This window comes from Squalius cephalus (genome assembly GCF_949319135.1).
Source record: "Squalius cephalus genome assembly, chromosome: 23".
Lineage (NCBI taxonomy): Eukaryota > Metazoa > Chordata > Actinopteri > Cypriniformes > Leuciscidae > Squalius > Squalius cephalus.
This window is the reverse complement of record NC_137144.1, coordinates 519691-531786: the sequence shown is the minus strand read 5'-3', so window position 1 is coordinate 531786 and position 12096 is coordinate 519691. Positions and strand designations below refer to the sequence as shown.

Sequence of the window (12096 nt, the reverse complement as noted above, 5' to 3'; positions counted from 1 at the left end):
ACACACACACACACACACACACACACAAACACACACACACACACACACACACACACTGCTCTGTTCCGGCTCAGCAGATCAGATGGAGATCGTGTGTGGTTGTTTCAGGAGGATTCATGTCTGGGCCATTTCAGGGCACTAACTCTGTTTTACAAGTCATTCTTTTACAGATTTTGTTTAATTGGTGTGTTTACTTAAAGTATGTTTCTCATAGTGGTGAAGACCCTGGGCATTTATTCACTTATTTACACAAGTTGAAATCATATTTACATTATTATGCTTCAATAACATATTTCAAATCAGCAATACAATTTATAGTTAGCTTGATAAAAGCTATTTATTTTTAGCATGAAACTGGAGGGTTTGGTCTCCGGCTTCTTTATTGAGCTCAGCTTCATGTCCATTAGCCGTCTGGTTTTCCTGGTGTTCTTCTAATCAGATCGATACTGTCCCGTCCCATTAGCGGCGACAGTCGTGTCTTCTGGCTCTCTGCCTCGGCTGCGTCATGCGACTGTGAGAGGACTGACTGCCGGACGTTTACCAGCGGCGTCTGAAGGCATCGCTCGCTTCTGTTTGCTGTGATGAGATAGATCCCGCGTTAAAGATCTGCCATCACTTTCTGTTTCATCTCCACTCGTTCTCACATTGATCATCTAATCCCTCAAACACAGTTCACGTCATTTAATAGGCTAACCCTTTCAAAACAGAAGTTTACTCAAGTGTGCTATTAGTATACTTATTTTAAACTAATATAAGAATGTATACATTCAGTCTACTTTTATTACTTCACATAAATATACTTAAAATTGTTTTTAAGTTTACTTGACATATAGCACAGAAATATATAGAGGTGTATATATATAGTATGGTCACCATGATTTTGCCAAGTAAGACATGTTCCTGGATCAACATATTCTGTTGATCCTGGAATAACATTCCTGTCCCAAAATTTAGTCCTTACCCTATCCCTACCCCTACCCCTATCCATATCCCTATCCCTGTCCCTAAACCTAACCCTAACCCTATCCCTAAACCTAACCCTAACCCTAACCCTAACCCTATCCCTATCCCTACCCATAACTCTTCCCTAAAGTCAGAGGGAAATGATAGGTTAATAACACTGATGTCGGAGTAATTACGTATTCTAAGTATACTTGGCTTGTAGTTGTGTTAACTCTTTTGATTGAGTAGCCTATTAAATACTTCGTTTTTTGGCATCCAATACAATAGATTTGTTTGAAAATAATGATTTATAAAGAAAATAGATATGTTCCTCATTCTGAGTATGCAAATTTTTGACACTGTTTGTGTCGATAGGAATTTACTTCAAATTGACTTCAAGTACAGTTAAAGGTTTATTTCAAGCATAAAAATTAATAAGAAACATAGTAGTATACTCAAAGTACAAAATAATATATAAATAGTAAATTATAAGTATGATGTTATGTTCACAGTATAAAACTACTAAACTAGTAGTTTACTGAGAGTATAGCCTATTTTAAAGTGTACTTTCATAAACTAAATAATGTGCTACAAGTATTTAACTAAATAATGTGCTACAAGTATTTAACTTGTAAACTGTCAGTATATCTATAAGTTCACTTGTTTAGTTAAGTACAAAAGAGAAACGTAGTTGTGAACTAGTTGTGTACTAACCTAACCCTTAAAGTATACGTGAAAGTATATTTTTATACACCTAAAAGTGGGCCAAGCAGTATTGAAACAGTACACTTACAAGTTTACTACTAGTACATTGACATTAGTATACTTACTTCATAAAGAATCCTTAAAAATATACTTGAACTTTACTTAAGTATACATCATAAAATTAACTTAAAGTATAAATTGACATCCTTCCCCAACTAACTAAAAAAATAAAATAAATAAATAAATATCACTACTACTGTAACCACAAAAGCATTCAGAAACACATCAACGGTTAATTTATTACAGATTGTAAGATGAAAAAAATAATGTATTTTAAAAATTCTGACAGTGAGAGTGACGCAAAGATCATGTTTTCCTGAAGATGTGTTTTGAGTGCGAACCTTCACGTGTACGTCAGTAAACGCAGAGAAGAGGCGACGTGTGTTTGTGCTGCAGACTGAGGCTCTCTAGCGTAACGCCGCCGACACCAGAGTCACGACACATGATTACACTTATTCACATAATCACAGTGGTTACATCGTCTCACAGCCATTCCCTCTGGAGTGGAGACGGGTTATATCATCCACAGTTCTGGGTTAAAGGACACGGATCTGATGTCTGATTTCTGAGAATAGTCCACACACACACACACACACACACACACACACACACACACACACACACACACACACACACACACACACACACACACACACACACTCACACACTCACACACACACACACACTCACTCTCTCACACTCACACACACACACACACACACACACACACACACACACACACACACACACACACACACACACACACACACTAACACACACACTCTCTCTCACACACACACACACACACACACACACACACACCACACTCTCACGCAGAGGGGCGAATGGGTGGAGGGAAACCACACTGATAAGTTGTATTTTGTAGGAAGAACCTGCAGACGTGCTTTTACGCAGAAGGTGAGGATCTCCTCGCTGATGGTGGCACTGCTGTAGACGGTGTGTGACAGAGAGTGCTCCGCGCAGGGCAGTGTTGGCAACTTTCCCTGGACTTTCAGACTGGACCAGTACTCCATATTTTGGGCTCTTTGTATAGACAAGAGAGTCTGATGTTCTAGGCTGGAGCAGGAGAACAGTGTTGTTATGGTGCAGTCTGGCTTCCAGGATGACAGATGGGTCCTCTACGACTGCATCAGAGACCTCTACAGGTCGGCAGTGAGAGGTCCACTTCAGGTCAGTGCCTGTCCTCCAGCATAGGACGCTATAGGCATAGACATAGGCATAGGACGCTATAGGCATAGACATAGGCATAGGACGCTATAGGCATAGACATAGGCATAGGACGCTATGCTGGAAGCTTCTGATGCAGGAGGCTGTCTTCCCCGCCGCATGCGTGCAGCACCTTCCGTCTTTTAAAATCCAGCAATAAGGATGCCCTGGCCGTCTGCCTCACGCTGGCATCGTCACAGCTCAGCATGTTGGTGCGGTGAGGCTGTCTCACATGCAGTGTGGAACTCCGAGCCCCCTGTCCTGTCTTTCCTGGAAGATAAAACATCTTGTGGAATGTGTGTTGAGACAAAGCCATTTCGTAACCACGCTCACGGTTTTGTTGTACTTTTTGTGGAATATGGACATTTGCAAAAAGATGGAAAAAGCTATGTCTCTTATTGCTTGCATTTTTAGAGTAACAGGAAGAGGTGAAGCGTCAATAAGATCCAGTCTGGTCATAAACTGATGTGCCATGTCAGTCACTTGCAGACTCCATTCTGTCCCATGTTAAACTTGTGACCCAGATAGTTGTAGGTCTCATGTCTAGTGTACACTCTGAGTGGCTGGTCTAAGATGGTAAAGGAGGGGGGTTGGTCGCTCCTCCTCTCAGAAAACTGCACATTTCCTGTGCTTTACTTGTAGGCCAGACCATGTCAGGAATCTGTCAGTGCATGACAACATGTCTCACACACACACACACACACACACACACACACACACACACACACACACACACACACACACACACACACACACACACTAAAATTGAAAACAGGTTCTATAGAAACTGTCTATAGAATCAGTATTTATAGAAATCTATAGAGGTACCAAATTATTAATTGATTAACCATTAATATCCTTTGGATTAAATAATAGACTCATATTAAACTGAACAAGTAGTCTGAGTTTGATGGTAATGGCTTTAAAAGAGGCAGTTACTGTGAATTAAACGTTTATATAGATGAAACAGTTATTTTGTGTAGTGAAAAGGATACTCTGTGATTATGTGTGTTGTACTAACTCAGTTAAAAACATCTCTGGTTACGACTGTAACCCTTGTTCCCTGAGAAGGGAACGAGACACTGCGTTGATGACGACACTTTGGGGAATGCCCCCCAGCGCAGCGCCTCTGAAGCATGAATGAATCTAAGCCAATCGTGATGGGTGTTGCGTCATGACGTAATGTGAGACAGCATACATGGAAGCTACAAAGGGACCCCGGTTAGGGTCGGACCCCTTCTTGGGAGACCCGAAACACACCAGCAACAAGTCTGACTTCAGCAATGAAGAAGACCTCTGGACATAGATCTTGAGAGCTCTGACAGGGCAGAGCAAATGAAGTCTTTCTTCATCCGCCGTCACGTGAGCTGGAGGATGAAAAGCCTGCAGAACCGTAGGCCGTGCCACATTAGATGGCACTTTAGGCACATAGCCCGGCCTGGGATGCAAGATAGCCTTAATGTCGCCTGGAGAAAACTCCAGCCACTCAGGTGATATAGAGAGCACCTGAAGATCTCCTACTCTCCTCAGAGAAGTAATGGCTAATAGAAAAGCTACCATGAGGGAAGGTTCTTGGCCTCAGCCGACTCCAGAGGTTTGAAGGGGGCGTCCACAACCAGCCCTTCGAGAACCACTGCCAGGTCCCATGTGGGAACTCTGGTACGAGCCTCAGGTCTCATCCTACAAGCCCCACGGAGGAACCGTACGGCCAGCTGTTGTCTCCACAGAGGCCCATCACCCAGAGGAGTGTGGAAAGCCGCAATGGCAGCCACGTACACCTTGAGTGTGGACGGGGTAAGACCAGCCGGGAAGCGATCTTGGAGGAGCTCCAGCACTGAAGCCACCGGCAGTAAACTGGGTCCACCTCACGCTCTCGACACCAGATGGTGTTTCCACAGCACCGGGGTCTTTAGGGATGACACAGCGTCGGGGGGAAGATAATTCGCCAACTGCTCCTCCACCCGAGGCATCATCCCATAACCATTATCTCTCGCCCCCACGATGTTACTGTAGTCAAGGACTGGGGGTTTGGGCAGACGAGAGGTGTGTGGCACTATGCCAAAGAATGGCAGACCCCGGTGATGAGGTCAAACAAAAAGCAGGTTGGACATGTGCCTTTCACGTGGCCAACTGATGTTCAAACGGGTCACGGCACGAGAGACAATCTCGACCAGCTCCTCATATGCGGAGACATGGAGTGGCGAATCGTCTCCAGAATCCCCGCCTTCGATGCAGAGGACATCCACTTCCTCAGAAGCAGACAGCTCAAGCATCGGTTCTCCACTCGTGAGGAAGAAGCCGCTGGGCACGAGGAGGGAGAACATCAGAGCTGGCAGAGGATTCCTGAGGAAGTGTCTCAGCAGTCTCAGGCTCCTGTCAGATCCCTCTTGCGGACCCCATGATGCGAGCCGCTGCGCTGCTTCAGGGACACGGGCCCGCACCACGGGGAGCGCCTCGTAACTGAAGATGGCCAGGCGGGAGCGCAGCACTCGCTCCTAAACAATGCACACACAATTGGTGTGTGTCCCCACCCATGATGTAACGAGGGCAGGGATGCACACACCGCTTGTATTCTTGGCTCGCCATATTTTCTGATATATACAGTAGTGCTTCAACAGTGGACAGACAACACCAAATTAGACAATACACAAAAGAGAGCTCTTGCTGAAGAACAGAAAGCTTACTCTGTTGTGTGCCGGCGTACCTTTGTAGCTTCCGTGTATGCCGTCACACATTTGTCTTAGATTGGCTTAGATTCATTCATGCTTCAGAGGCTCTGCGCTGGGGGACGTTCCCCAAAGTGTCGTCATCAACGCAGTGTGAGTTCCCTCGAAAGGGAACAGTGCTCAGTGCTGCTGTTAGTGAAGAGTGCTGCTGTGCTCCACAGGAGGGCGCTGTGGTGGCGCTGCTGAAGATCTGCCGGCAGGACTGCTTCAGCTCTCTGTACGCACACGCGCTCAGGACCCTGGCCTCCATCTGCTGTGTGGAGGACGGCATCAGCCAGCTGGAAGAGGTATCGTTTCCCAGCATGCACAGCACAGGAAACCACCCAGATGTGTTCGCAGACTCTCAGTCAGCTGAAAACACACTGGATGAGAGTGTAAGCCTGTACTAAAATAACTGAAATATAAATTTAATTAATAACAACTATGTGGAAATATGTATATAAAAGACAAAAAAAAAAAACTTAATTAAAATTAAAATGGGAAATCAATAATACTAATATAACAGCTCAAAAGTTAACTGTATCTGACTGAAGTTATGAATATAAGTGACACTAGTAATGACTGCTAATGTTTCAAAGATGTTTGAGTCGTTTTTATGCCACCAAACACCCAAAAAATAATACTATATATATATATATATATATATATATATATATATATATATATATATATATATATACACACTCTTCTATGTATATATGTAGTATATATGTAGTGTTTTAAGCGCAAGGAAGACATTTTTTCTAAGCTATCTTTAAAAAGAAAGTTATTTTGTGAGCAGGTAGAGGATTGAACTGTATCTGATATGGTGTGTTACTCTCCCTGCTCTCTGTTTGAGTGATAATGTGGTTTTCATTGTCTGTATAGAATTATCTTCTGGTGAGTCGTGTGTTTCTCAGTTTGTGTAACAGCGCCACCGTGTGGTGATGGATTATATAGCAGAACTGCATTCTGACACTGAAGTCTCAGCTCAGAAACACTATGAGTTTCATTCAGTTTGATCTCCTCATCGATCAAAATAATAAATGCTCTCATATACTCCATAAATATCTGTACTCTGTACAGTTTATAAGACTTGACATTGTGCTACTATATGTTTCATATACTTATACTCATATATTTGTGTATATACTAGATTTGTTGACATCTGATATACTGCCTTAAATGCTTTCCTATTCTCTGTTCTGTGTTTTAATCACGAATGACTGAATAACCTTATGAAAACAGTGAATGTGATGACTGTGATAACTAATGGTTTGTTTTCCTCTCTGGTCTGTCCCGTCGCTGCCATGATGTTTATCAGATTGGTCATGTAGAGCCTGAGAATGTTTATGATGACACAGTTTCTGTTGAGCTGTGTCAGATGTGTGGTAGTAGACTTGTGTTGAGGCCAGCTGTGGTGTGTGTGTGTGTGCGTGCATCAGGTGGACGGGATCCTGTGTCTGGCAGAGATCCTGACGGACGGCGCGTGTGCGGAGGCGACGCGAGCGGAGGCGGCGGCGGTCATGGCTCAGATCACCTCTCCTCATCACAGCTCCACACAACACCTCGCCAGCTTCCTGGAGAGCATGCAGGACATCGTCACAGCCCTCATCAGTGAGTGCACCATATCACACATATCATCAGCCCTCATCAGTGAGTGCACCATATCACATATATCATCAGCCCTCATCAGTGAGTGCACCATATCACACATATCATCAGCCCTCATCAGTGAGTGCACCATATCACACATATCATCAGCCCTCATCAGTGAGTGCTGCACCATATCACACATATCATCAGCCCTCATTAGTGCCGCTTTACACCCTATCGAATATATCACATAAAGATGTGCACGTTTAATAAACAATCAAATCAGAACTCTTAGCGCTTCCACTCGTGTGATGAGAGATGACACGTTCAAGGTGCGATCCTGGTTCCAGTGGCCTAATCCATGCACAGCTTTTCAAAAAAAATTTCACAAAGCGTTTTGTGATTGTTTTGTATGAAATATTGAACTGTTTAAATAAGTGTTTTGGCACACCAGGCCGAGTGGCGCGCTACTCATTGTTCTAAAATCGGTTCAACGAAAGCGCATTTACTTGGATTTTTCTGATAACAGTGGAATGAACTTAAAATACTCCGCAGTTTTTGGTTGTACAGATAAGAGAACGTCATCCTTCAAAACTGTAAAAGGTCTTTTATTTATGTATAGTCAAAATAACAACAAAATGTTGTTTTTGCTTCTGTAAAATAAAGAAAACAGAATGCGCTTTCTGCTGCCTTGGTCTCCCTGAACTGCGCGTCACTAATGAACCGAAACTCTTTCACTGTAAAAAAATAACAATGGAAAATGTACTGGTAATTTTCTGCCAGGACATTATCCGGTAATTTTACAGAAAAGTCCTTTAATCTTAAAACACAACACAATGCAATGCATAATTCAGAATACAGGTAAAACACCTGTAAAAAAGAAACCAATATGTAATATTTATATATTTATACAGTATACAGTACAATGTGCCGTTATTTATATTTTACAGTGCGGGCTACTTGCCTCAGTCACAATAAGAAATATGTCTATAGAAAGTTTAAAATGTAAACAGATATTCTCTGATTGTATACTCCGTATGAAACCAATGAAAGTACAGAGGTAATCTGCTCAAACGTGGATGTTAATAATGTGTATGAACGCTTCACTATGAGGAAAGGACAAGGCACAAGAGTCAGAATCTCCCTCTAAATGTGAATCGCTCTGAATAAAATGGATTAAAAAACGTTCTGTGTCAATTTTCTGATATTGTTTTTAATACAGTTCATAATTATTCTATAAATGTTACTTTAGTTTAACAGCTGCACGAAATACCCACTGGCTTCATGATTTATTTTCATGAATAAAAAAAAAAAAACGTTTTCAGACCCCCCCCCTCCCCCCTCCCCCCTCTGTATTACTTACAAAGTGCACCCTGGTCCTGAGATTCTGCCTGATGGAGTCATGTCGAGCATTTCCTCTGATTCCAGGACAGGAACAGTGACCTCTGGTGTTACTCTAGAGTCAGTAGATGTGCTCTGAGAGGATGAAACTTTGACCTTTGACCTCTGGTGTTACTCTAGAGTCAGTAGATGTGCTCTGAGAGGAAACTTTGACCTTTGACCTCTGGTGTTGACCTCTGGTGTTACTCTAGAGTCAGTAGATGTGCTCTGAGAGGAAACTTTGACCTTTGACCTCTGGTGTTACTCTAGAGTCAGTAGATGTGCTCTGAGAGGAAACTTTGACCTTTGACCTCTGGTGTTGACCTCTGGTGTTACTCTAGAGTCAGTAGATGTGCTCTGAGAGGAAACTTTGACCTTTGACCTCTGGTGTTACTCTAGAGTCAGTAGATGTGCTCTGAGAGGATGAAACTTTGACCTTTCACCTCTGGTGTTACTCTAGAGTCAGTAGATGTGCTCTGAGAGGAAACTTTGACCTTTGACCTCTGGTGTTGACCTCTGGTGTTACTCTAGAGTCAGTAGATGTGCTCTGAGAGGAAACTTTGACCTTTGACCTCTGGTGTTACTCTAGAGTCAGTAGATGTGCTCTGAGAGGAAACTTTGACCTTTGACCTCTGACGTTACTCTAGAGTCAGTAGATGTGCTCTGAGAGGAAACTTTGACCTTTGACCTCTGGTGTTGACCTCTGGTGTTACTCTAGAGTCAGTAGATGTGCTCTGAGAGGAAACTTTGACCTTTGACCTCTGGTGTTACTCTAGAGTCAGTAGATGTGCTCTGAGAGGAAACTTTGACCTTTGACCTCTGGTGTTGACCTCTGGTGTTACTCTAGAGTCAGTAGATGTGCTCTGAGAGGAAACTTTGACCTTTGACCTCTGGTGTTACTCTAGAGTCAGTAGATGTGCTCTGAGAGGAAACTTTGACCTTTGACCTCTGGTGTTGACCTCTGGTGTTACTCTAGAGTCAGTAGATGTGCTCTGAGAGGAAACTTTGACCTTTGACCTCTGGTGTTACTCTAGAGTCAGTAGATGTGCTCTGAGAGGATGAAACTTTGACCTTTCACCTCTGGTGTTACTCTAGAGTCAGTAGATGTGCTCTGAGAGGATGAAACTTTGACCATTGACCTCTGGTGTTGACCTCTGGTGTTACTCTAGAGTCAGTAGATGTGCTCTGAGAGGAAACTTTGACCTTTGACCTCTGACGTTACTCTAGAGTCAGTAGATGTGCTCTGAGAGGAAACTTTGACCTTTGAACTCTGGTGTTACTCTAGAGTCAGTAGATGTGCTCTGAGAGGATGAAACTTTGACCTTTGACCTCTGGTGTTACTCTAAAGTCAGTAGATGTGCTCTGAGAGGATGAAACTTTGACCTTTGACCTCTGGTGTTGATCTCTGGTGTTACTCTAGAGTCAGTAGATGTGCTCTGAGAGGATGAAACTTTGACCTTTGACCTCTGGTGTTGACCTCTGACGTTACTCTAGAGTCAGTAGATGTGCTCTGAGAGGATGAAACTTTGACCATTGACCTCTGGTGTTGACCTCTGGTGTTACTCTAGAGTCAGTAGATGTGCTCTGAGAGGAAACTTTGACCTTTGACCTCTGACGTTACTCTAGAGTCAGTAGATGTGCTCTGAGAGGAAACTTTGACCTTTGACCTCTGGTGTTGACCTCTGGTGTTACTCTAGAGTCAGTAGATGTGCTCTGAGAGGAAACTTTGACCTTTGACCTCTGGTGTTACTCTAGAGTCAGTAGAAGTGCTCTGAGAGGAAACTTTGACCTTTGACCTCTGACGTTACTCTAGAGTCAGTAGATGTGCTCTGAGAGGATGAAACTTTGACCTTTGACCTCTGGTGTTGACCTCTGACGTTACTCTAGAGTCAGTAGATGTGCTCTGAGAGGAAACTTTGACCATTGACCTCTGGTGTTGACCTCTGACGTTACTCTAGAGTCAGTAGATGTGCTCTGAGAGGAAACTTTGACCATTGACCTCTGGTGTTACTCTAGAGTCAGTAGATGTGCTCTGAGAGGAAACTTTGACCTTTGACCTTTGACCTCTGGTGTTACTCTAGAGTCAGTAGATGTGCTCTGAGAGGATGAAACTTTGACCTTTGACCTCTGGTGTTGATCTCTGGTGTTACTCTAGAGTCAGTAGATGTGCTCTGAGAGGATGAAACTTTGACCTTTGACCTCTGGTGTTGACCTCTGACGTTACTCTAGAGTCAGTAGATGTGCTCTGAGAGGATGAAACTTTGACCATTGACCTCTGGTGTTGACCTCTGGTGTTACTCTAGAGTCAGTAGATGTGCTCTGAGAGGAAACTTTGACCTTTGACCTCTGACGTTACTCTAGAGTCAGTAGATGTGCTCTGAGAGGAAACTTTGACCTTTGACCTCTGGTGTTGACCTCTGGTGTTACTCTAGAGTCAGTAGATGTGCTCTGAGAGGAAACTTTGACCTTTGACCTCTGGTGTTACTCTAGAGTCAGTAGATGTGCTCTGAGAGGAAACTTTGACCTTTGACCTCTGACGTTACTCTAGAGTCAGTAGATGTGCTCTGAGAGGATGAAACTTTGACCTTTGACCTCTGGTGTTGACCTCTGACATTACTCTAGAGTCAGTAGATGTGCTCTGAGAGGATGAAACTTTGACCATTGACCTCTGGTGTTGACCTCTGGTGTTACTCTAGAGTCAGTAGATGTGCTCTGAGAGGATGAAACTTTGACCTTTGACCTCTGACGTTACTCTAGAGTCAGTAGATGTGCTCTGAGAGGAAACTTTGACCTTTGACCTCTGGTGTTGACCTCTGACGTTACTCTAGAGTCAGTAGATGTGCTCTGAGAGGAAACTTTGACCTTTGACCTCTGGTGTTACTCTAGAGTCAGTAGATGTGCTCTGAGAGGAAACTTTGACCTTTGACCTCTGGTGTTGACCTCTGACGTTACTCTAGAGTCAGTAGATGTGCTCTGAGAGGAAACTTTGACCTTTGACCTCTGGTGTTACTCTAGAGTCAGTAGATGTGCTCTGAGAGGAAACTTTGACCTTTGACCTCTGGTGTTGACCTCTGACGTTACTCTAGAGTCAGTAGATGTGCTCTGAGAGGAAACTTTGACCATTGACCTCTGGTGTTGACCTCTGACGTTACTCTAGAGTCAGTAGATGTGCTCTGAGAGGAAACTTTGACCTTTGACCTCTGGTGTTACTCTAGAGTCAGTAGATGTGCTCTGAGAGGAAACTTTGACCTTTGACCTCTGGTGTTGACCTCTGGTGTTACTCTAGAGTCAGTAGATGTGCTCTGAGAGGAAACTTTGACCTTTGACCTCTGGTGTTACTCTAGAGTCAGTAGATGTGCTCTGAGAGGAAACTTTGACCTTTGACCTCTGGTGTTGACCTCTGACGTTACTCTAGAGTCAGTAGATGTGCTCTGAGAGGAAACTTTGACCATTGACCTCTGGTGTTGACCTCTGACGTTAC

General features: G+C 43.6%; 1 protein-coding gene across 7 annotated transcripts in view; it reads left to right on the top strand.

Moving 5' to 3' along the window:
- insc (INSC spindle orientation adaptor protein) overlaps positions 1 to 12096 on the top strand; it is a 114723-nt gene that overhangs the window by 55074 nt on the left and 47553 nt on the right. For all 7 annotated transcript variants that reach the window (XM_079859547.1, XM_079859549.1, XM_079859553.1 and 4 more), the window contains 2 exons: positions 5822 to 5947; positions 7085 to 7256. In XM_079859547.1, the coding sequence (XP_079715673.1) occupies positions 5822 to 5947; positions 7085 to 7256 (298 nt within the window). The remainder of the gene's footprint in view (positions 1 to 5821; positions 5948 to 7084; positions 7257 to 12096) is intronic.